The sequence below is a fragment of the Rhopilema esculentum genome, chromosome 12 (assembly GCF_057945365.1).
Source record: "Rhopilema esculentum isolate cy_ngs chromosome 12, ASM5794536v1, whole genome shotgun sequence".
Lineage (NCBI taxonomy): Eukaryota > Metazoa > Cnidaria > Scyphozoa > Rhizostomeae > Rhizostomatidae > Rhopilema > Rhopilema esculentum.
This window is the reverse complement of record NC_142826.1, coordinates 7,511,548-7,537,584: the sequence shown is the minus strand read 5'-3', so window position 1 is coordinate 7,537,584 and position 26,037 is coordinate 7,511,548. Positions and strand designations below refer to the sequence as shown.

The following is a 26,037-nucleotide window of genomic DNA, read 5'->3' as shown; positions in this document are numbered from 1 at the left end:
CCCCCCCACTCCCTTCTCCGTGGTGCCTGCTAAAACGATGTCTGCCTACGGTAATGGAGACAACGAATTCCGCAAATGGATTCGAAAGCATGTTTATGGCTTCAATAATTTTACCTACAAAAACTTCTACGCTTCTTTGTTCCGATGTTTAAAGAAGATAAAGGACAAACAAAACCCTATCCAATGAATATTAGTTCTATTTTTTTCGACATACTCAATGTTTGGTACTACAAAGATAAAATCCATATCTAAACTGTATAGACAATATTCACATATTTGCTACGAAATGAGATAAATAAAGGTGCAAAATAGCTAAGAAAGTCTATTGCTAAGAAGAATGTGGACTATAGCAAAACATTAAGGCGATAGTCGTCCATTTTCCACTTTTCAGTCAAAGCCTTTCGAAGTTGTGCAGAGTAGGTCACGAAGCTGTCACGAGAATTGTTGCAGCGCTACTTTGACTCTGTAGAATATATAATGCAGAATATTGAAAAAAATAACAACAAATGTGTAAAGCAAAGTTCAAATTGGGTTTAAACACGTTCATAGGGTGAGAAGGCAAGGCCATCAGTAGAATGTGCATTCTATGTGTAAAATATGAAAAGGAATAGAGGACATTTTCACTGTGAGAAACCTAGAAAGATTTCGTTAAAACGTAATGCTGCTTTATCAAAAACAACTATGTTTTATTAACTGAACCGTCAAAAATGCAGCTAAGCAGGATTACTAATATCTAAGACCACGTCAAAACAAATCAGAAAATCATCCGAGTGTCAACTTGGATAACATATATAAGAAACGGTTCATTTTCTCTTAGAAATTAAATCATAATATTTTTAGAGGTCGCAAATAGGTTCAAAGAGCTCAAAGATATCTGAGAAACGCGAAAGAAAAGAAAATCCAGACAATTTGCATTACAGAGCACCAACATAGTACAATAATGAACTCACTTGTCAAACAAATTAATATTTGGCGTGGTAAGCAAGGCTTGCAATTGCTTCTGGGCTCCAAGATCTCTCAATTTCGTTTGCCTCTCAAGCGCGCCTTCCTCACTGTTGCATGACAAATTAAGTATACACGAAACAGAGGCAAGTTGAATTCTTTGGTTATCATTTGAGAGACAGCAAATTAATTTGCGCAGAAGCTCTTCGTCATTCATTATATGGTCTTTACCAGTTTTGCTGTTCACCACATTGCAAAGCACACAAAGGGCCTAAAGAGAAACAAAAAATGGCAGTTATAAGATCGGCGGGACAAGTGCGATTTCACATTATTTTGATGACAAAAAGAAAGTATTAAAGCATCAATTTACAACAGACCATTATCAATTTACAATAGAGCTCTAGGCTATGTAGCTCTAAGGTTGGTGGACAATTTTTCATCAAATTTTGACAAGCAATTCCTTCCAAAAGAATTTTCTTCCAAACCTAACCATATCCTTCCAAAAATTGTAATGTGACATAATAATTCATAGTAAAAACGAAGATATTGGGTTTGAATGCTGCAATAACCGTATTTCTTTATGTATTGCACTTAAGTTACGTTAGAAAAATTACAACTTTCAATGCACTTAAATCCAGAAGAAGTTGCAAAGCTAGTGAAGTTTGCAATAAACGAGAAAGATTTACTTGGTCTTTGATATCATTTGCAATACCATCATTTCTAACCACCATTCTAACAGCTGCGATGACTTGAGGACAGCCATCTTCAATTGCTTCATCGACTCCCTGGAAAATATTACGTCAAGTGGCCTAAATCCGTCTTGTTGGTATTAGAGAGTAAGCAGCTCTTTGACTTCCCACCATATCACAGTAATTTGGCCTCCTTTTATAACTTTATGAGCCAAGCGATAGTTACAGTAATCCGTTAGCAAAATTTTCCATTGACTTTATCTCACTCAATGCTGAACATATTTATTCATATTTACCCAAACTGATTGTTCATATATAGAGGTATTTCAAGGTATTCTTTTAAGTTAAGTGGCTAAATGTAAAAATCTCTAAAAATACATTTTTAATGACTTAACCTTGCTGAAAAAGAGATTCCACTTAAATTGATAGTTTTTAGTTGCACGACCGGCGTGCAATGAAATAAAACCGGCGTGCAACCAGTTTTTAAGGGAAACATCGCCAATGAATTTAACAAAACGTACCTCAGGATACCTTAAGAAGGGGTATGGTAAGAAAAGCCATGTGAGCATGTATCACTTATAGACTAACCTCTTTTCCAGATAAAATGTTTCGCAGGAGGCCAAGGACTTTTACGGTCACGTGAATATCCGGATCTTCAAGGAGACTGAAAAATGAAACAATATTAGCAGAAAGTCAATTTTCTGTCCTTTGCTAGATTGAACAATAAAGCGTCAGAAAGAATTATTCTCATCCTTGATAGTTGAGATTTTGAATTGAGATTTTGAGAACTTAACAAATGTCAAAAATAGAAGTGCTCATTACATTTTCGTTTGGATAATAAAACGATGAAGTCTTTAGGTAAGTTTGAAAATGACAAAGGGCAAGGCATTCTGGGTTTAAAACCGGACAAAAATCTGTCTGATCGTCATAAAACAAGTAAATCATATCCTCATTTGACAATAAGCATAGTGGTTGGGTGGTTACATCCTCAAGTCTGGCAGCAAACTTTTTTGGAAGAAAAACGTGTACATAAACAAAACTTAGCATGGCAAAAAAGCAAAAACAACTTACTGGATGAGATGACGCAATGTAACCTCCTTTATGATTCGGGCTTTGACGTTCTCGTCAGCATCATAGGAGAGATTCTGCAAGGTGGAATAATAAACATCAAAATTTGAAGTAAAAAAATGTCTTAAAAGCTTACAATTGAACATGGCTGTATTTTCAAAGACTATATTTTGGAACTGGGGTTCATGCACATTCCCAATGACATTCGTGACCCAAATGTCTCTTACAAGTGCAAAATAAAAAACACCGTAAAGGGGTCACATATGTCTAAAAAGCAATAGGAAAGCTGCCTTTGGTCAGCCTTGTAAAGATTGTGTCGTCAAATCAGGATTTTGCATTAAGTGCAGTGACAAGAGTATTTTATATAATGAGATATGAGCTGAATTCAAAATTACATTATGTCTTTTTATCTCAAATCTCAGTAATTCATGGGAATATATTTTAATTCAGAGTAGCTTACACGATTACTTCTGAATTTACACATCATCTAGAAAGTGATGTATAATTATAAATTTTAACTAGCTCAAGTTGCATGTATTTCGACAAAGCCACCATAGATGAGTAGAGTCATTGGCAGAGGCCACTGTCTTTAATGCTTTCTTAAGCATTAAAAAATTTACCAAACATGCTTGCTGTTAACAACAATATGAAGTAATAAACGTTAAAACAAAGTAATTTTCATGTTACAACAATTTGGGACTTTCTTCTAGAGAAACCTACCATCAAGCCCCAAGCTCCGTTTAATCTTAAAGGAGCCTCTGGTCTTTTCGTTAACGCTGCAAGAATGTCCAGTACGCCTTTGTCCAGCATCAGCTGCAAGACAAAAATAGTCAAGCCCAACGATCTGGAATCCGCAGAAAATTTGAACAGTTTTAAGAATCTAATAAAACAATGGGACGGACCGAATTGCAAATGTAGCGCCTGTTAGCTTCTGCCAGTAAATGTGAGTTAATCTTTATTAACTGCAAGTATCTATAATTACTTTAATGTACTAATTGGTAGTTATGTTCGATTTTGATTAGTTAACATTGTATATTTATGTATATATTGTTAGCTATTGTTTTTATATCGAATCAAAATAAATTTACAACAACAACAACAACAACAAGCCTAACATCTTCTGTGAAAACAACAAATTCGTTGCTACTAATCGCCTCTTCATTGTAACACTCATTTGCTTCATTTCTCTTGTCTCTCCTAGTTACAATCCTATTCACAGCTATCAATACAAATGCACGAGCACATAATGGATAAAGCCTCTCCTTCCCCCCCCCCCCCATCACCTCAGGTCAATATTTGGGCCCAGGCATTTTAAAAATACAGATATTAGAATCTGATGCAAAATTTTAACTTTCTGCACCAAATTGAAGGTTATTGATATAAAAACCATTTCTTGAATGTGCATGTCAAATATCTCCACTTTTTGCTGCTTCTTAAAGATTTACAGTACTTTAACATGACTATAGGGTAATTATAAAACATACATCTTTGCAAGGGGAAAAGTCAAGCAGCAGGTTACAGAGAACAGAGGATGCCGTGCTGAGCAGGTCTTCACAGTGACTCGTCTGTAAGATATCCAGGATTCGCTGCCAAATCGACTGATCTTTGAATGTTGATCGCAGTTGTTGGACAGAGCGAGACAGACTTAAGAGGCATTGCAATGCGGCAGTTTGCAGCACATTGCATTCACTTTGCAATGCAGAATTCAAAGCAGGATTTAGTTTGTCCGTGGCATCAACAACCTGTAAAATCAAATGTAGATGTTTGGACCAGATAAAAATCTTGCAACGACTTTTTAAATATATGATTTTAAAACTATGAAATTTCTTCAATTGCATCTGAAGAGCAGTTATTCAAAATCCTCTCATAAAGAAATAGACTACTTTCAATCATCACCAAAAAAATTGTTTTGCTAAAAGGATATACTTGGCATCAAAAACGGAGGTTCTTTATATGTTCGCCTAAAAAGAAACTAACAAAAATTGGTTCAGTTTTCACTGATTCCTGTCTATTCCTCTTATCGTGAAGCCATAGAAATATAACCAAAATGTGCTAGAATGCTGTGAATAAGATTACAAACCCTCTTTCTTATTTTTTCATCATTAGCAGCCAATGCAGCAAAGACTTTAAATGCACCCTAAAAAATATTTGAGCAAGAACTTTCATCAATTACCAGACTACCAATTCAAGCTTTTGTCATTAACCACGAATTTTTGGCAAGAATACCACATTTATCTAACTAATGAAACGATAATTGCAAAGAAATTAGCATATTGCGAGATTTTTACCAAACAAAAAAATGTAATTTTGCTAGGTTTGTTTAACAAAATTGTGATTTATCAAGGCAATTTGAAATGATGTATTATGGGCGTTTATGTGACCCCTTCTCCCAGCTTAGCTCAAAATGTTCAAAATAAAAACGACCTAATTGTTAAGGTTACATTTCTGCCACAATCTTAAATAATATCAGATTTCAATATTCGTTTTCGTCAAAGGGCAAAGTCCTTTTCACAAGATAAGGCGTATCAAACTGTCAATAATGAACATGAAGCACAATGCATGATAAGATTGATTCCTGGAATCAAAATACATTAAAAAACCTCTTTTAATCCTTGATCTGTCATTTCATCCAAATCTTCTTCGGTGTTCAGAAAGCTTGCAATATTTTGGATAAGGTGGTTTGATATCGAAGCCAGCTGTTGTAGATCACTATCCTCTTCGATTAGGAAAGCTAAAAGCCAGATTAAAGGAAAATTCATTTCTATTAACACGGTTTGAAGCAACAAATACAAGAAAACTAGCAACGCAAGAACGAGGAATACTGGAAAATCATTTCGAACGGATGTTTCCATGGGTGACACTCATTCTCGTAAAATAAAGAGCGCGAGTTTGGCTGTTCATCGGGTTCTCTGCATAATAATGATCAATAGCTGGAACAGCAAAAATTGACAAAAATGTTAGTCGCTTAATAGTTATTGTTAATCAATAGGGGAAATATTTGTAGTCAACAACACTGTTAAACATATAATAAGCACATTTTCTGGTCAGTTTGCGAAAATCAGTTAGTTATCACCTCAAAGGCTGCAAAACACTGGCATGGTGAAAAGGATTGTTGGTTGGAAAAATTAACGACAAAAGAAGGTATTTGAATGCAGCTTATTCAGGATAGATTTAAGACAGCAGGCATTAGATTCGGGCTTTGATAGTACATTTATCTCCGTTTAAAACAAACTACGAATGTTTACATTCGACTATAAAAACTCTAATTGAAGACTCGAAAGCAAAAGACAAAGCATGGACTTATTCTAAGGCTATAAAGTGTATTAGGTTTGTTCTAAGTATCTAATCTTAACAAATATCTAAGCTAAGTATTTCGAAGAACTCGCCAATCGAAACTAACATAAAAGTAACCAACTGGTTACAAAGAAGGATAAACAGATCTGAAAGGAAAACGAATGAAAAATAAGTCAACAAAGTACCGAGAGCTTGAGATGCAGGAACACGAATACTGTTGGGTTTGTTTTTGGCGCACATTCGTACAAATGTTGATAAGACCTGCAAAAAAGCGCTGAATACCTTCATGATAGTAAGAAATAAAGATGATGAGCAATTAAAATTTGGAATAAAAAAAGCGCTATGATCGATGAAATTGTTATAAAAACAGAATTGGAAAGTGAAATAGAAATGTCATCTCTCACATCTATCTCTGATTTATGCGTGTTTGCTCATCAATTCTTGCCATTTCAAAGTTCACTTTCTGTACATTTTTTAGAAATGATTTTTTTATCCAATCAGATCTTGAGAACCAGCAAACCAGGGGAACAAATTAGCCCTCAAAATAAGGCTTAAGTGTATTGCTCGCAAAAAATCTAGTTTTCAGCCGACTAGTTTTTAGCTTTAGAAAAATGAGCATATAATAGCACAAAAATGGCTTTTATGACTTTTAAAGTTAATCACAAAAAATATTACAAAAATAAACATCAAGTATTTGAAAAGACAAAAATGAAGATTTTTTCCCAAAAACACCTACTTCAGCTTCCTTATACAAGATTTACAGGAAAAGGGGCAGGAAAAGGGACAGAAATTTTTCCGGGAGTTCCTAATATTAAGTCCCCCTCTCAAAAAAAAAGAAAATCAAATCCCATTACGCCCCTAAAACTAGCTCCATTAAAACATCCTACGTAAATTACACATACACATTTAAAGTCTTTGATGGCTCACCTATTCTGTAATACATTAAAATTGCAAAATATTCCGATTCAATCAGTTGTCCAAAATTCTGAATACAAACCTTCGAATGGATGACCTCATCTGTGACATGTAGGGATCCGGCTCGATAGAAATTTGCCAAGCTGCAAAATTGAGATAAGCAGCTTGATGATATTTTTAATGACATTAAAGGTCATTCCATAAAAAAGGTGGTAAAAACTTCATTAACATTTTGAGATATCGAAAGCGGTGAAGAAGAAAAACAACAGCCAAAAGTATAACTTCCTCCAGTAATTCGTGATAAGGGTGAATGTTATACGAGACGATGAGATGAAATATTTACACGAAGTAATTTCCTATAAGTCAGAAAGCTTCGTTTTTTAAAGCTACACATACTCACGTGGTTTTTGTACTTACAATTACCGACCCTACTTTTATATAATCAAGTCAATAGCTTTTCTTCAACCAGCTAAGTAAAATATCTGAAAATATCAAGAAACATGGCCTAACCTAGAACTAATCAAACAAGATGCAAAGATTTTGGTTATTGTCCAGCTTTTTTCAGCGCAATACTACATTGCATATTCGCTTAAGCCAAACTGGAGGTCTTGTGAAGCAAAGAAAAAATACCTTTGTTTAAAACTAACCATTTTGCAGCAGCTAACTGGATCTCGTCTGCCTTATCTCTTGATAGCAAATTGATAAGCAAGTCTTTTACTTTTGCCTGCTCTAAACAAGCTAAAAAATGGAAAAAAATATTCTTTCTTCGATACAATAAAAACGCGTTGCAATGAAACATAAATAAGTTTGCGATGTAAATTTGGACAGATGAAAAGCAGAGAATGCAATGTTACAAAAATTGAAATCCAGAAATCCATAATTTTTAAGGCATCAATAAATTTTCAGCTAGGTGAAGAATCTGCAGAGTAGATTACATTTTATTATTATCAATGTGTTAGCCTGTGCCCCAGACCCCTAACTTGAAAGTCTGGAGCACAGGCTAGCAATGTGCGAGCAAGCAGAAAAATTAAGTTGACTAAATTGAAAGCAATACAAAACAAATCTCCAATCTCCAATTTTCCAATGTCATTCATTAAAATTCAGTGCCAAAGTTATGCTCGCTGTACTGCAAAAAAGCAGGGTCAAGATACGCAGGTTTCGGTGCTTACAAATAAAAAATTGAAAGCTCTGATACCTTCGGGGCATTTAGCCAATGTGTCTCCTTCAGCCTCTTGAGCCCGGAACTATACCAAATTAAATTTCTTGACGATCATAAATATCTGACTTATCAACTGGCTAAAGAGCCATCATTTAACGTTTGTGGTGGGATGTTTCAGAAATTGGCACAGTTGAGTACTTATGTCCCCTTTGGTTCGCTTATATCGTATCAAATACACTTACCTAATATACATAACTTACTTACTTTCACTGACTCTTGTTGCTAAGACTTCATTGTCCAGAACTAAGGATGAAAAGCAACAAAGAATCGGCAGAATGACTGCAGGTTTCTCGAATTTCAGCCATGGGGCCAGCGCAGGTATTATTCCAGCTTCGGATAACATCGTTTGATGCTCGGTCGTCTACGAAGGACAAGGCTCACGTCAGAACCCGCAGACTAGAGCAGCTTATTGAATTTTAACTTTCTATATCTTGCAAATAAATAACAAGACAGGTTAACATATTGCCTTATTTTTCAGACGGACTTATTTAATGGGTTATTTCTTGGAAGAACACCCAATGAACCAATTCAAATAGATTCCTCTCCATAAAAAAGTCTTTGAGAATTTGTTCTTGATGACTGTTTAGGTCAGCAACCCACCTTCCTTTCACCTCCATCAAGTATTCCACACTGGCTTAAAGTCTGCCTTTTGACATATAAAACATGGGGTTTGAGAAAAATTTCTGATTTTTTAATCTGAATTTTTAATCTGTTTTTTTAAACAAAATATCTTTTTCACAATAGACAGAAGACAGTGACACAATACAAAATCTTTCGAAGAAATCAAAGCTAACGACAGAAGGCCATTATAGAGTAAATCAAGCATTGTGGGACTATCAAGAAAATCATTGAAAATAAGACATATGTGTGCGAAAGTGGCAACATAGTAAATTTCCACCTTGCAACATCTAAACAAGATGTTTCCAGCGCATTCTGCTTCTGTTGGTGACTGTGATAAAAACTGTACCAGATTGTTAACGATGGATGGACCCTATCGAAGTAAACAGCAAAGAGTGAAAAGGATTAAGCATAATTTGACATCAGAGGCTTTTGATTTGAGACAGACATATCAGGGGACCTAGGCAACAAATATTATTAGCAACATTTATAAAGAATTTCACTTTACTGCTACTACTTGGTGTCTTAGATGTCAATTTTGAGAGAGGAAATTTTGCAAAGAAAAGTTTTATGAACATCAAAACGGGGAAACTAAAGTATAGTGGTATTCTTAGCAAAAAAAGTCATACCGGCAGAGTTACACAGTCTTTACTTTATGAAAGATTTCCTTTTGCACGCTTCAAAGAATATTATTACTTAACAGTTTTCAGGATTATTCCTCCCCCAAGCTATATTATGCATTGACCAAAGTAAAGAAAAAAGAAACTGGATAAGACAGATAATAAATTGAACTGAACATTTTTACCAAGACAGTTGGTTATGCTCGGTCTGTCCTTAGATTTTCAAATGTGAAAAGCTCAAAAACTTGTGTATTCATTAAAACAGCATGCCTTCGTTAATAAAGGTACTTTAACAACTTGACATACAAGACCTTCTGCTAACTCTCTGCATCAACTGATTTCTTACTTGTTTGTTTTAATCAATGTTAAAGTATTAGGGTTCACAAATTATTTTGTTTGCATTTGGATATACAAGGACTTTGATACATTGCTTCTGGTAGCACAAAAAACAATAAAATATCTACAATCAATACAATATCAAGAACAAAAAAGCAAAAATATACTTACTTCATAAATAATATCAGGTGGAACTTCCCCTGTCACAAAATATGCCCTTAATGATCTCAGACAGGAAACTGCAAGTGGTTTGTAGTCTTGACAAATGCCTAATATAAATAATTTTCTTCATGAATGACAAAATCTCTGATGAAGAAAACATTGAAACCTGGAATACTTAAAACAAATGGATATTATCTGAAAGAGTCTACACAAAAACTGTGAGTTGATTCAGATCATATTAAGATTAAAACAAGTAAATAAGATAACAACACATGATTTGATTTTTAAATAATTGGTAAAAACAGTGATGCTAGGTAACATTGGCTTTATTAGAAAGCTGAATCACTGGAATAGTCTAATGAAAGCTTAAATGAATCTAGTATCTAAAATCATGCTGACTTTGAGAACGCATATCAAAACTTAGGCAGGATACAAAATTTTTTTAACATAAAGTAATAAAGTATAGGATATTAATAATCAAGTTTAACATACTAGAATTCGTATACTACCTCGGCAAAGTATTGGAATGGCTTGGGTATCAAGCATCACTCTTAAATCATTCTGTGTCCCTGTTCATTATTAAATGTGCTAAATTAAATAGTGTGCGGAATATGAGAACATAAAATCTCACAGAAACAAATTTGTTTGAGTGCATAATTTCTATCAGAAAGAAGAATGTTTGTCAGGCATCTGAGATTTATATCTTTATGAAGCAAAATTAAATTGAAAATAAAGGAAAGCACAACCACTATATCAAGTATCTGTCAAAAGGGTGGCTGAGTTACAAAGCATATCCCGCTAAATGTTAGCATGGAACAGATTTAGCATCACAATGGCCAAATCTCACAGTGTCACATTAGATTTTGTTTGGAGCATTAGCTTTGTGATGTAAATCTTTAGATCTTATCGAAAAATAACTGTCATTACTGTTGAATAGCAGTAAGAATAATAATGAAATTGAAACAACCAAGTTGTGTTATACTCATACATGATTCAAAGCAAAATATAAATGTTTACTGCAAAACACAATTTAGTATATATCTCAAATCCTAATTAAATCTGCATAACAAAATGCAAATGAAGAAGACCTCTTGCAAAGCTCCCCAAAATGGCTGCTCCTTCAACTGCAAACTCAATGCCAGCATTGCTTCTGACCATGAGTTCAAGCAACCTATGATGTAACGATGCCTTACAAATGCAAGGAGACAGTGGGAGCTTAATTTTAGGGCAGGGCTAAAGGCAAAATTCCTTTAAAATTTTGATAAGGTAGCAAAATTTCCAAACCTTTCTGTAAAATCTGGTTTTCTAGGGGGGCTATAGGCCCCTACCCTCTCCAAGCCACAGTGCCCCTGTACACATGCCAAATTATATTTCAAATAGCTTAAGTGGTTATGGATCAAAAGCCTTGTTGTAGTTAAAAATATGTCAACATAAGAAACATGAAAAAGGGATTAAATATTACCCTTTTTGCATTCCAAAGTTTCAAAATGGGAGGAAAGCAAAAATATTGCCATCCTATGAACCAATTAATTAAGCAGGTAAAAGCACAGATCAATGGTTGAAGAAATGAGGCAAGTTTACAAAAATGATATTCTTAAACACTTTTCGTTTTCTAGTTGCAGTTGGCTCAGCCTTGATTGATGCTTCGTCAGCTTGAAGTAAGAAGTTGAAAATGCTAAGAGAGGCTGTCCCACGTGCACTAGAATTCTGCAAATCACTCGACTACAGCATGACATCCAGGGTCAATTTCATGAAACAAACCAACCAATCTGCAGTTGCACAAGACTATCTTCACAAAGTGCTGATTCATTACTCATGTTCAAAAGATTCATGATTTATATTTGTCTTCATCTAGCCATTTTTGATACTTTACCAAAATGTGCAAGCTATTATTCTAAATTATGATTTCAAATTGAATATTACGCACAAGGTTTGAATGCTAGCAAAAATTTTCAGTGCCAGAGAACATGAAATTGTTCAAATCTTTGATATCATCAAACTATTAAAAGTGGATTTTCAGCATGAAATCAATAAATGTCATATTCTACTTATGTTGTTTGGCTCACAATAAAAACTGAAATGGTATTGAAAAAGTCAATATCAACATAACTACTTGCCTCGGAATCAACCCCTTTGCAATGAAGGCTGACTTCTTACTTTTAATCCCAATAACAGCATTTTTTATGTTCCTTTAAAAAAGAAAGAAATATCAAGAAGGAATTTTTAGAAACCAGTTTAAAGATATTTGAATATAGGGATAAAAGGGGGCAAAAGCTGCTTTAGGGGTAAACACCCAACTTGCAGGAGCAGAGTGGCTTCAGAAACAGAATGATTAAACAAATAATTAAACCTTGACTCACAAGTAAAATGCATGGCCAGTGGTGCTACAGAGGGGGACACATAGGGGCAGCCACCCTTCTTGCCCTTTGATATGAGGGGCAAATGCCCCCAGTTTCCCTTTGATAAGAAGAGCAAGGTGGGCCAAAGTGCCATTGACATCAGCCTTTTGTAATTATCAAACATATTCATTTGAAACTATAACTGTAGTGCCTTATTAATGATGACACTTCTCAAAACTTGAAAAATTTTCTTTATTCTCAAAATTCCTACAGAAAAAAGGACTGTTATGAAAGAATTGGTAGAAGCTGTGGGAATTAGTTTTTAAATGCCTATTTACAGAAGCCTGCCCCCTTGCCCCTGTATTATTCTTGCATCTCTGCGCAGGACTAACTTTTTTGAGGTAATCTTCATTATCACCAGATCTGGGTGCCAAGGTTCCCCACATTTTGCACATTACACAAGTATCTTTATAAGATTTCTTGTTAAAAACCATGTGGAATCCATGTAGCTCACGCCGAAGATATCAATTTCTCATATCATTTATATTGTTCATTGGTGTAAATCTGGTCTGGCATGAGCGTTCCATGGCTTCAAATTTCTATAGAAAAATGCAAATATTAATATCCCATTTTATGAAATACCTTATTGCTTCAAGTTGACATGAGACATCATCTGACTTAAGTTGGTCTATCAAAGAATTTTCATAGTCTGTGACCTTAAAAAGAGAAAAGTTTCAATCATTCCCACGAGAATTGATGCCCATTGTGTAGAAAACGACATCCCAGAGAATACTTTATTGAAAAATAAATTTTTGAATCACTACATTATTATTCTACCAACTAGTTTTTCTGTTGGCACAGTCTACTTTAAAGTAAATAAGAAAGTTTCATTCGGCAAAACTGATAGTGATGATGATAGTACTACAATATTAGATATAGTGTACATCTATCTTCTTACATACGTTCAGATTGCATTGAGATGTCACATAAATATCATTTGATCGGCAGAATTAACAATGAAAACAAGAAATATCATACGCGTATTATTTCAGACGTTATGTTTTACCTGTAAACACCTCATTTCTATCCTTTTTCGTCAAGCTCCAGCATTAAATACTACAAACAACAGAAGTAGTAGGCCTATTCAACCTCGGTTTCAGATTTGACCTCACTCCGACACAGAAGAAAAACAAGTTGTTTTGTTTGAAAACAAAAAATTGCAAAACATAAAAACATCGTACGTTCAGGTAAAATTAGAGCTGCCAGCGGATTGGATGAAAAATGTAGTAAAAAGGTTTAGACTAAACCCTTTACTTGAAAATTTTGTCGCATTTCTTCGCTAGTTCCTTTTCATCAAATCGCAGAACTTCTGACCTATACTTTTGACAGAATTAAACCCCCCTGGGGCATCTGCAAACCACCCAATTATTTGTAATTTTCATTTATAGGGTTAAAAATGTGTGAAACCATCTTGTGGCCTCATTTGGTGAAAATATAAGGTTTGCAGCTCTCTGAGATTTTTTGTTACCCCCACTATCAAACGTAATTGAAATTTGAACAATTTTTTGCGGTACAGAATTTGAAAAAGCAAACATTTTACAACATACTAAAAGCTTTTTCGTCTGACACTCCTCAGAGCATAAAACGTCAGAATCAGGGTCCCAAAGAACATGATGACATGGGCTCCGACAAAGGTTGAAAAGTGGGGGGGGGGACCAAGGGAAAATTTAACACCCATAACAAAAGATTTTGAAAAAACTCTAGACCTACAAGATCAAGTAGGCTGTTCTCTTTGAGGGGCAGTTTTGTTTCTTATGTTGGAAGAAACATGCTGTTTTATCCTATCCCGCAATTTTTGGGTTGTGCGCCCATAATTGAAATTGCAAATGATGTGTGGATTAAATTAGACTTTGTTACCAACTAATTTAAACGGCCTTCGATGCTACCAGTGCTCTTAACATTCAAAGAGCTGAGTCAGTGAGCCTTAGCATCTTTACTTTCACCTAGGCTAGACAGAAATCAGGAATCCAAGAATATGTCAATAACTGACCAGATTTCAATCAAGTATCACCCCCTAAGTACTATTAGATTTACTTACATACTATTACTATTAGATTTCCTTACCCCTAAGTACTATTAGATTTACCTAAGCAATGATAGCTTTTAATCATTTCTTTCTCTTCTACCACTTTTCTTGCCTTTCCCCCAAAACTCAGTACAGGTACTTTAGCTAAATATAATCTTTAAGATTCATAAATAATTGTTCATAAAATCTTATTACATTGGTCAAGCAACAATGCCATTGGGAACAAATTGATAATATTAGAGAAAGTACACACAGTCAGAAAAGTCCAGGAACCAGCCATGAATGATTGAATTTCATTCTCAATCTCCTTTTCCACGCCTGATTAAAAACTCTTTGAACTCTAACTTATCTATTACTTTTTCATTGGAAAATTTACAGTCTGTTATATGTGATTGTGGGCTTCCTTTTGTCCGCAGCCAGGTCTTCCTACAAAAAGCAATTTATATCTTTAAATTGATCAAATAAATATAAAGCAATATATATCAAATTATATTAAGATATGTTCCTTTATACTTTTTTGGGAAAATATTTATGACTATAACTACAAAATCAAATATCAACCGTTCATAAAAATTGCCACAAATATTATAGAAAATGAAAATTTTGTCACAAACAGCAATTTATGGAGCCAAATAAATTTCCAAATTCTAAATTAGCGGAACTATGATTGATTAAAAAATCATAAAGAAATTACATTGTGGTCTAATAGAATAATTTTTTGTGGAATATGATATTAACAAAAAATTATATACTGAGGCACTTTAAAATATTGTGTTTCATAGTGTTCTCTGAAAACATTTAATTGAAGCAAAAAAATGCAATTGATTACAGGTAATTTCTAACCACAAAAAATTTAAAAATTTCTTATCATTGAATTAGAATGTGTCACAAAGTCAACTGAATAAAATAATGGTATATAATACTGGCAAAAAATTAACAAATACATAAATTGTTTAGCAAGCCTACATTTCAGTGGTTCTATCTGTATCCCCCTGCATGCAGCCAACAACAGTATGCCTTTTTGTATTCATCACCCATCCAACTAAGCCAAATTTAGTGGCTGTTGCATGTGTATGCTAAATAATTGTAAAGAGAAATGTTTACACTCATGCTTTGAGGATGCTACACTCATTTTGTTTATAAGAAACAAAGGTCGAGTACTCCAGTTTCTTAATGTTCTGGAAATTTCAATACTCTTGGTTTCTTAAGAGTTCCTTAAACATGATGTTATGAAATGTTTGTGATCGTTTTTATCACATCAAGAGATTTGCTTCTGTTCTAATGCTGTATTAACATGTGGGAAGTATATTTTTACCCCGTGTGTCTTAAGTTCTAGGCCAACAGGGCAATCTTGTTCTTGGATTTTTACAAAATTTCATTGTTCTCAGTTTTATCACGATTTAATAGTTCTTTAATTTTTTGCTTTGAGTACTGAAGTTTCTTAATTTTTCTGACTGTCTAGTACTTGTTTCTTATAGCCAGTTTCTCATAAAAAATGAGTGTATACTTTAAAGCTGAAGATCAAGCAATTTATCAGATATATAATGAAATGCAATAAATAGCAGTTTAGTAATAAAAAGTTATTGAATACAAGTAAAGCATCTTCTATTTTCAAAATAGTTACACCAGCTGTAAGCCAGTGTACAATATTCATATAATAATATAAAAAACCTTTTATTCAGTTAAAATAGACTGTGGCACAACAATATAAATTATTAACATCGAAATCAATTTGAATTTCAAAATGTAAATAAAACTGGAAGCGTTTTAGAAAATTACTCTATAGTATCAAAATAAAAAAGCTCTCCGTTAAGAGGAGAGTAAAGTAAAAATAGATCGGATGCTATTATCAATCTGCATTATACCGACTCACCTTTCTAAAGAAAACACCTGGTGACACCATCAGATTACATGAAAAGGAAAAAGGATTTTGAGTACAAGTACACACAAAGCTTTTGTAAAAAATAGCAGTTTTGTACTTCGACAAAAAATTTAGAAAATGCTCTTTCTAATAAATGCTGCTAATATATAATTTGTATATTTTCAGGCTCTATTCGGTAATGGAAAAATAAAAAGTGAAGACCCTACTGGGAACCGTAGGATGGCGTACCCGTTTTTGAGCACTAAATGCCGGCTTACATTAAAAGCATTTCATATTTTGTTTAAAATTCCAAGGTTCTGTATTTTTTTCGAACTTCTCGTACCTTGCACTTTTCCAAAAACTTCGAAATCGACTGACTTCAAAACTTTGGTTACACTTCCCGCCATATTGCCGTATTTTACTGAAAACGAGGCTGAAGATTTGAGGAGGGGTTAAGGAGGGGCCAAAGGCCCCTGCTTTCTCCCGGGTCCGAGATGGCTCTAAACGGCCCTGATTCTGGCCGTAGAAAATTATCAAGGAGACACCCGGACCAGGATGGTACAAATGAAAAGTTCTATTACCCTCCAGCGCACGCATGATTTTTCTGACTAAGAGGTCTACCTTATATTACATTACCGAAATTACCGGCGCAACCAAATTAAGCAATAAAATAAAGAAAGATTAATTAAGGAATTTTTCAAAGAAATTATTTTTCAACTAAATTGATTAGGGAATTTTTTGTTCACAAACGCATTTTCAATTTATTAAGGAATTTTTTATCTACATTTGAATTTTAAGGATTGATCAGACAGAGCCTTATTTTAAGAAAATATCCTATTTTTAATATTCGCCTAAAAATTAGCCCATCGCGCGTACTGCATAAGTCAACATTCTTTATAAGGCAAAATCATTGCACAAATGCAGAACAAAATTAGAATAAAAATAAATCGTAAATTTAGGATTTCCAAAATCAAGGCGTGATGAAGAGGATGCAAAATTTAAGGTGCGTTTTGTAAGGAATTTTTTAAGTGGCATTCCTTAGCTAAGTCACACCCCGTAATTTCGCGTAATAAAGTGTACTTTGCATGAGACACAGATTCTTTAAAAGCGGGTTTTTTGAGAAAATAAATCAGAGAGCGAAATAAGGGATTCTTCCCAACAGAAACTACATTATTCCATTATGTTTTGATCTGTCAAAAAAGTCCCCATAAAGTAACAGGCAAGACATCTTTTGTATTTGCATTCTGTTTTATTCTTTCAATAAAGGATAAGATCAGACCAAAACTTGATATTCCTGTCCTATTTTCAACTGGGATACTAGTGCCAAGTTGTAACCCGGAAGTAGTTAAAAATCAAATAATTCATGTAATAATTGAATAACGTAGAGTTTTCATTTGACACAGATGTGTACTTTGCTCCACTAGGCAAATTTTCTACACTAAAGGAATCAAAATTTCGTGCAAGAATCAAAATGAAAGCATTTCTGCTTTCTTTTGTGCTTTGTTTTTTATGCTTCCCGAGTTCATTTGTATTCGTTGTTGTGTGTTTCGGAGCGTTGCAGTGTTCCTTTTTTCTACTTCCATGTCGGCCGCAAGGTCGAAGACTGCAAGGTAGGCCATAGAAAAAAAAACATTAAAGCCGGGCCCCAATCCCTGCCTTTTTTGTTGTTGTTTTTCTTTCATTAAAGTTATCAAAGCTTCAGAGTATAGTTGGGATGAAGTATGAGCACGTTCTACACATTGGATTGTTTTCGATGTATAATGTAGCCACAGTACAATTAACTAGCCAAAAAGAACGACCGCGCACACCAATACGCAATCACAACTGTGGATGATATCATAGGGCATGTTTGCACTGCGCACGAGCAAGTGGCCAGCGATAAAATTGTTGTAGCATAGAATATTATACGCAACCAGCTCCGGCTTTTCCAAAGAGAGACGAATGAATTTTGTAGATTATTCAAAAAAGAAAACTGAGATATGATCATGGCCTTTCATAATTCAAAAGAAGAAATTTACATAAGATGGAAAAATGTAACCACGAAGGTCTCTACATAATTGCGCATAAGGGCTTCTCTGAACCGGAAATACTTCAAGTAGAACTTCTGATGATGTGGGACATGTCTGTAAAAACGATGATAATCGAAATAAGAAATTTCTTAAGAACATCTGAAAAATTAGGCTGTTTTAATTTTTAAAATTTTGACTCAAGAACAACGCTTTTAAATTAAGTCAAAGGAGAGGGAAGGAAGGAAGGAAGGAAGGAAGGAAGGAAGGAAGAAAGAAAGAAAGAAAGAAAGAAAAAGGAGTAAGAAACGAGCTCATTTAGGCACCAGTTGCACTAGAAGGACTTACTCTCAAATGTGATTTTCTCTGTGATGTTTTTCGATTTAATGTGCTCTTCCTGGTTTGCAATGAAAACCTGATCGCCGGTGATTTGCCACTGTTGTTCCAGGCACATCCTTTTAAGATCTTCATCTGAAAGACGTGCAAGTTAAAATTCTTAAGGAGATTTTATTTGGAAGTAATAATCTTTATTTTCTCGAATAAGCACGCTGTGCGCTTATTTAAAAGACAAGTTAAAAAAGTGATTGTGTGCACTTTCTCGAGCATGCACACATATTTCTAAAGATGTGGATAGACTATTACGATATTAAGAACCAAAAGTCCAAACGGAGACGCCTTGAATGATCTGTTTCTGTTTCATATAAACTATTCACACTATTCATTTGAAGAGGTGTGTGCTTATTCAAAAAAATTGATAATCCTTTACTATTTAACATTCATCATCTTGTTTAAAATCTTCATTATGGCTTGTCAAAAATTCTGAGGAATAAAACACAACCTCTTCCATTTAAAACCTATGCTGTTGTGTCTTTAATCCCTTTATGCCAGATTCTGTCATATAAAGAGAAATTAAATGGATTTACGTAGACAAAGCCAACATGGCCTCACCTGATAGATTTCCGAGCATTTCTGTTAGCTGAACCTTGTCTATTAACTGGAATGTGACATTCAGCACAGAAACAATAACTAAAGAATTGAACGAAAAATCTTTAAAAAGACGGCAAAATTCACAGACAAAAGGGCTTATTGTGATACTAGCAGTAATATATATGTGTGAAGTTTAAAATGGTTGAAGAACTAAATATTAAAACTGACAATTCAAGCTAATGGCAGGGAAACTTAAAACGGAACTCCAACGTAAATCCATCTGTCTTTTTAGAAAGCAGCCTTGGAAAATTGGAGGAAACGCTCATTTTGTTATGCAACAGATGTTCAAAGTTGAAACTGGTCACGATATTGTCCTCGTGAGTTGTCAATATACTTTTAAAATTTATAAAATTTAACATAATCTTAAAAAGCACCATCAGATACTTCCGAAAGTGTAAAATCAGCTACATCTGCCCTGAACTATAGCCAGATGGGCACATGCTCTTTCTTTATATCAAATCATTGTAATTTCGTTTTCTTCTGAAGGTGTGATTACAAAGGAAGTTTCAACATAGAGCCCTCCTGAGGACTTAAGCCCTCCTGACCAAGCCTTTTTACATCAGTAACAACTACTCCTGTGAAAAGGGACTATGATGCAACAATAAGATTTTATCCTGGGAGAAACAAGGTGAACGGAGATTCCAGGCTTTCTGTGAATTCACCAGCTGGAAACATTGGGTACCATGAAATTGAGAAACAAAATTTTAGAAGCCAGGGACCAGAAAGAAGAGATAAATTTCACCTCTGTGATACTTGATAAGTGGGTTTCGTAAAATCTTGCAACTAAATCCAATATTATGTTTCAAGTTTCCTGATGGTTAGAGAAGTTTAGTTGAGAAAACCCAATAAATTCATAACATCTTAAAAAAAACACATCATTGCTCAACAAAAACAATTTTCCCATGCAACAGCACTCACATTTTTTTATTGATTCTTCAAATCCTTTTATGCCTCCAATTAATTCTTTTGATTCTTCTAGCTCCCTCTACAACAAAGTTTCAATTAATCAATGAAATACGTATCTGCAGATTGAATGCACATGAACAGAACTTTTCCATTAAATTGATTCTCAGAAAACGTATTGATGTCTATTATATAGAAATTTATTTTGGTTCTTGCGTAAAAGATAAACTTGGATTTTTGTCTAGTGCGGAAGTTTTTACCCTATTTAACATCTGTGAACAAATGGGATTTGTAATATTCCAGGGGATACCAATTAAATATAATTAAAAGAGAGCCGTTTACAAGACCTTTTACACATTTAGCGTGCACAGTTCTGTTTATACGGCATCATATTCTATACAGCACATGCATACAACATAATCTTAATTAAAATATGGCAACTGTCTTCCCTTGTGGTGTAATGGATGACAGTGTTGCCTTATGCCACAGTGGAAAGACACATGATGGTTCGGGCCCATTACTCCTACTTCAGAACAGAAATTAAAATAAAATGGAAACCAGGTTACGGACCAAAAAAGGCGAAGGTACTTGGAAATAAAAAAAATCAAAACACATTTTTCACTTATAAATGAAACAATCAATATTTACCCAGAACTCCCTAAATTCACACATTTCAAGTTTGTTTGAAAGCTCTGTTACTTTTGATATTGACGGCAGCTCATGCTAGGAAGTAGTTAAGTTGAAACAACCAATCGAGCATTAATAATAAAAATGTTAAATGTTCAAATATTAGAATAGGGAATGTTAACTAGGGAATGTTAAAATAAATGTCCTACTGTCAATGGAAGGGGTAGGTAAGATATCATACTTGTAAAAATAAAAGCAGCATTTAGGAAGTATTATGATAAATGTCCTATCACCAACAGAAGGCAGGTAAGATATCAAACTTCCAAAATTAAAGCAGCATCTAGGAAATATTGAATTGTCCTACCCTTAGTAAAAGGAGAAGCTAAATAAGTCTTCATTGCTAAACATAAAAACATAATTATATGTGAAAGGATACAAAATTTTCACTGATTAAACATCTGCATAATGTAAAATCAGTTTGTGGTAAATTCATCAAAGCTTTTAGCAAAATCTGACAAGTGACAGTCTCCTTGAAAAGGGAGGGGTTAAACTGATACCTGAAATAGAGAAAACTGAATTAAAAGAAAGATCAGGACCATTCTTGAGAAGAGTGTATTGGTATTAAAAAGAAAAACATATATGTTCATCACAGATTAAAAACAACAGAAAATAAGCTGTGCTACCAATGCAATCAATCACATTCTTTGAGCATACTTTTAATAAACAGCCCCTTGAAAATCTAAAAATTCTTCTTTGGTTGCATATTGTACACTGACACATTGAACTGATTTTCACGGTTAATGCAGAAAATCTTGAAAGCATGTGAATAAAGGAAAATTTACCTTTTTTAACAGTGTAAACAGGCACTGAAAATCCTGTTTCACTCAATTTTTGATAAATTGTTTTTACAACTACCATAACCCTCTTCAAGTCCTTGAGGAGACTTGATAAAATTTAGAAAAGTTTTCTTCAATGTGCTTATTGATTTTCTTTTTGCTAGGAAAACTTATTCAAACTGCACATTGTTTTGGTTTCGATTTTCAATCAAACAAGTATAGATAATACATACAACTTCAGAATTGCCAAGTTTGCATCCAAATTGTATGTGTTTTCAATTGCCTGAAAAGATAATGCAGCATCATAGAAATGCAATAATATGCTTTGCATTATCATTATAATACACTGCCCTCACAAAAGTATCGGGACAGTTTGACAATATTTGCCCTTTCAAACAAAAACAAATTCAGGCTGGTGATAATGACTCCTTAATCCAGTGGTAATAATTTTTTTTATGTCCTTCCAAAATGAACCAAGACATTCGTTCCACAATTCCGCATTCTGGCATAAGAAACCTTTGTGCAACAAGCCTTATGCAAATCAACCGATGTCAAATAAAAGAAACACAGCAAATGTCAGATGAGTTGGAGTTCAAATGGGCCAATAAAACATTATGTTAATTTTTTACAAAATTGTTCTTGAGACAAAAACATTAAGGGGGGAATACAAAATGTTTGGTAAAAGAATTTGCATGGAAATGCCACGGTTTGATTAAAAAATCTGGTAACATCTGGTAAAATATTACCAGCTCTTAAAGGTTCTTGCAAAGCAGAAATATGATTCAGTGCATGGTCATAAAGCCACACTATTTCTTCACCGATGCTGGTGCTATTCTTGCTGAAATTGATATTTGTAATTTTTTATTATTTTCCTTGCAATATAAACTGACAGTTTTGGAGAGTCCAATTTTCAGTGAACATTCAATGCAATTTTGCCTAATGACACAATTACACAACAGTTTTAATGCAAATCAGCTAGGGTGGACCTTTTCGCTGTTGGCGTCACAAGAGTCCTTGTCCTTGACAATGACAAACTGTTGTTTTTCAATTTTTCTTAATATGTTGAAAGCAGCCCTATGTTGAAATTATCTGTTGGAATGTTTTAATAAGACTTTGAGTATACAATGATATTTAGCAATTTAATGATAGCATTTTCACGACATTGTGATAAAAAATTACTTCCAGAAACTGTTCATAAGTCAATTTTTTGTCTAGGTTGCTACCATCTACACAAAAAACAGTCACAAAATTTGCTTTTCAATAAGACAATTTTTTGGCAAATGAGTAGTTCAATGGCCAAAGAAGCGAATACAGCAGTTTTAAGGAGAAGTTAGAGCTTGTTTTAACAATAAAAGAATATCCTTTAATAACAAAAGTATATAAAATCAAAAGAAAAGAATGAAAAATCACTTACCTGCATTTGAACATAATGCTCTAATGAAGAGAGATTTTCTGGATTGTATCTGTAAGTAAATCACATCCTAAAATTAACTTATAGCCATATTGTTGATTGGATAAAATTTTGTTAATATTGGCAATGTATTGCTTACTGACAGGATCAATAAAAGACTCAGATGTTTCAAATTTTTGAGGATCTATTTCTAAAGTTGCTTCCTTCGTAACAGTAACATTTTGCCTCTTACATTTTATAGCATTGTGTTAAAACTGTAATATATTCTAATGATAAATAGTTAACCCTCAGGAAGAACGCTCATATTTCAGTGGTGACAATGATATTGCAAACTACGAACTACAACAAAAAACAGTGTAAACAACTTGGCTGAAGGTGTCAAAGTTTATTGTCCTATTGAATTAAAACACAATATATGACAGAATCATTTTTTTCATAATATGAACAAGATCATGTATAGTGCTCATATGTAAAGAACAGCTACTATTTAAATTGCACATTTTTTATTCATGACAATCAATTCCTGGAATCAAGCTATTTTCAATAGCAGTTACAACAACTCACATTACCCTCTAGAGAGCAATGTTCTCTCTTTATAGTCCTGCATGAAGGATGGGGTATTTCAACATTATACTGGCCTAAATGTGAAACATGGTGGCCGACAAGCTTTTTATTGGAGGCCAACTTTGCTCTTTTGGTTTCATTAATGATACCAACTGGTGAAATTAATCTACACCTAGGCCCAAATCTGTGAGTCAGGTGTAGATATTGTAGGAACTGTGTTTCAGGAAGTGGTATTTGTTCTGGGTACATCCTGAGTGGTAGACCTAAATTTGATTGAATATACACGCTTGGGGAGAGTGAAAAAGAGTAGTTTGTCAGCCTGTGTCTATGAATGAGATCAGAATAACATCAAGGAAAAATAATTTTTTGCAGGATTTAATTCTTAGATGAATAACTGTTACAGACTGCTTGGCAAATCTGCAGAGATACAAATGCTGCTAAAAACATGCAAAATATACTGGGAAACACAGAATCTCATTCAAACAAAAAGACCATTGACAGAAAAATTGCCATCAATGGATATGATATGAGAAGATGTGACAGAATCAATAAGAAAGGTGGAGGTAGTGTTGTTTACTTGAAGAAGATCCAATGTTCTACCTAGAGAGGATTTAAGGCACCGAAACCTTAACGCAAATTGGGTCAAAGTCATTCAGAAGTCACACAGCGTACTCATTGGAACTGTTTATAGAGCCCTTAATTACAACAATTTTTGCATTATTTTAGAAATAAACAAGCAGAACTTGAATAGAAAGGAAAGGCTACAAAACCAAATATTCTTTAATGAAACCAAAAAAAATGTCACTTGCAAAACAAAACTTAAGCAGTGTAAATTAGATAAGATGAATTTTCAAAATATAACTGTAATAGGTACCAACATCCTAATTCTTAATCATCAAATCCCGAATCCTGGTCTTATCAATTCTGGAACCTGTTTCCCAAAGTTTACCAATTCCTAATTCCTGACTCCAAAAAAATGATGATTCCTGCTTCCCTGAAAAACATATGGGTACCCTCCAATCAGGGCAACGTCAGTAATTTAGGTTGATAAGACTGGGCTCACATTGAGCAAGCTTTTACTGGCACCTTATCATGCATGCTGATATCCACTATACTAATCCCTTACAATCAGACTGTTGAGGTGTTAAGTTAAGGATCAGATTGCCTACTCCCCAATGGAAGCAAGTTAAATTTGAACTAATCATTTCCGAAGTGGAAAAATGATACCCTAAGCACAGTAACCGGAATTTTACAACTAATTACTGGGCAGAGGTCTTAGAAATAAAGAAGCCACAAGGTTCGCATCCTAAAATTTTTATGACTTCTGATAATTCAATGGAATTATAAAATGGAAATAAAATGTAAAATAACATTCCTGAGGATTTCATTTCAAATATTTTTCAAAAAAAAAATGAAATAAATTATCCAATGCTCAAGCAGACCAAAAACTCTTGAAAATTTGATCAAACCACATATTTCTTTAAGGTTAATTTGCAGTTCTCTGGTTGTGTTAATTGGATGGATTCTCAATCCCCTGTTTTCTCAATGGCTTAGTAAGTCTTTATGAGTGCTTAAAGGTACATTTTGAAATTATTATGTCTTGATCTTAGTTCAAGGGGTAGCTTGAAAGGTAGAATTGATAGGTTGAAGGAGCAGACACCAAAGTCATATTCCTAATAAGTAGCCCACACATGCTTTGACAGAGGTTGTCATTATGAACAGGAAACCAGAGCAGTGCAAGCTAAGACAAGCTGTCAATACTGCCAAGACAAGCTTATCCGAAAGACCTTGCAAAACAATTCAAAAACAAAAACCCTTTAAAACAGTTCTAAAAAAATGTACACTCTATTTTTCATAAGAACCAGTAAATTTAAGTTAAGACTGACTGTTCTTAATTTTTGAAAACAGGATCTTTGAAAATACATAAGCGCAAATAGAAAATTTTCAATTTATATATATCCAGGTATATTCAATCAGGGCGACTTGATGACCCTACACAAATGTAAAATTACTGCAATTTTATTTGCAAGTTGTTATTTTATGTTATTTTAGTTTGTAGTATCTCATGTCCAAATCAACTCTCGAGCTGCCTTAGCATGCCCTGAGTAAACAATAAAAAATAAATATGTTTGGTATATGAATGTACTTACTTTAAACAGTACCTTCAAGGCTTAGATTGAATATGAGTGGGCGAGTGATAGAAAATATGAAGAGGAAAAGACAGACCAGAATTTAAATTTTGGAATTGGTGGAGAACGCGGACAGCGCTGCCGAACAACAACGAAAGAAAACACCGCTCCCCCACGTGCCAGAAGATATCTCTGTAGTTATTCCTTGTATTTAATTTCATATTTGACATGGCGGGAAAGAACTCTTCAAAACACACTAAATCATTACAAACCAAAAAACAAAATATACAATAAACCTGTCAATTCCTTTTAAGAAAACAGCCACACTTTCCTTCATGGTTGAATCGGCCATTTTGTCGCAGAGAAAGAGAATTGGCTCGTGTGGTTGTTGCTGCTATGTATCTCCTCCGCAGTTTGTTTAGAGA

At 34.1% G+C, this 26,037-nt stretch overlaps 2 protein-coding genes across 2 annotated transcripts; both read right to left on the bottom strand.

The window, feature by feature from the left end:
* Positions 1–179: 179 nt before the first annotated feature.
* On the bottom strand, positions 180–13,377 carry LOC135681784 (armadillo repeat-containing protein 8). The gene is made up of 20 exons (XM_065196395.2): positions 13,269–13,377; positions 12,845–12,918; positions 11,981–12,052; positions 10,952–11,034; positions 10,373–10,432; positions 9,873–9,970; positions 9,026–9,118; positions 8,332–8,488; positions 7,556–7,646; positions 6,991–7,051; positions 6,179–6,254; positions 5,300–5,430; positions 4,780–4,836; positions 4,184–4,441; positions 3,420–3,512; positions 2,703–2,776; positions 2,220–2,295; positions 1,629–1,727; positions 951–1,213; positions 180–463 (listed from the first exon to the last, which is right to left on the bottom strand). Exons 1-20 carry the CDS (start codon positions 13,281–13,283, stop codon positions 433–435), a joined length of 1,962 nt encoding a protein of 653 aa, XP_065052467.2. The 5' UTR covers positions 13,284–13,377; the 3' UTR covers positions 180–432.
* A 4,750-nt stretch (positions 13,378–18,127) lies between these two features.
* Positions 18,128–26,017, bottom strand: LOC135681788 (eukaryotic translation initiation factor 3 subunit K). Its single transcript, XM_065196400.2, has 9 exons — positions 25,909–26,017; positions 22,923–22,971; positions 21,742–21,791; positions 21,109–21,229; positions 20,694–20,768; positions 20,061–20,127; positions 19,104–19,181; positions 18,504–18,626; positions 18,128–18,272 (listed from the first exon to the last, which is right to left on the bottom strand). The coding sequence occupies exons 1-9, from the start codon at positions 25,962–25,964 to the stop codon at positions 18,241–18,243; spliced, it is 651 nt and encodes a 216-aa protein (XP_065052472.1). The 5' UTR covers positions 25,965–26,017; the 3' UTR covers positions 18,128–18,240.
* Positions 26,018–26,037: the final 20 nt, after the last annotated feature.

Bases quoted from the DNA above. Each gene is read 5' to 3' on its own strand.
- LOC135681784 (XM_065196395.2), bottom strand. The intron at 4,837-5,299 runs GTTTTTTAATGT...AATATTTTTTAG, and splicing joins CAGATCAAGGATTAAAAGAG to GGTGCATTTAAAGTCTTTGC. The intron at 3,513-4,183 runs GTATGTTTTATA...TTTGTCTTGCAG, and splicing joins ACTTTTCCCCTTGCAAAGAT to CTGATGCTGGACAAAGGCGT.
- LOC135681788 (XM_065196400.2), bottom strand. From the start codon at position 25,964: ATGGCCGATTCAACCATGAAGGAAAGTGTGGCTGTTTTCTTAAAAGGA. The intron at 19,182-20,060 runs GTGAGTGCTGTT...TCAATTCTTTAG, and splicing joins TGAAGAATCAATAAAAAAAT to TTATTGTTTCTGTGCTGAAT. The intron at 18,273-18,503 runs GTAAGTCCTTCT...TCGTTTTTACAG, and splicing joins AGAGAAAATCACATTTGAGA to ACATGTCCCACATCATCAGA.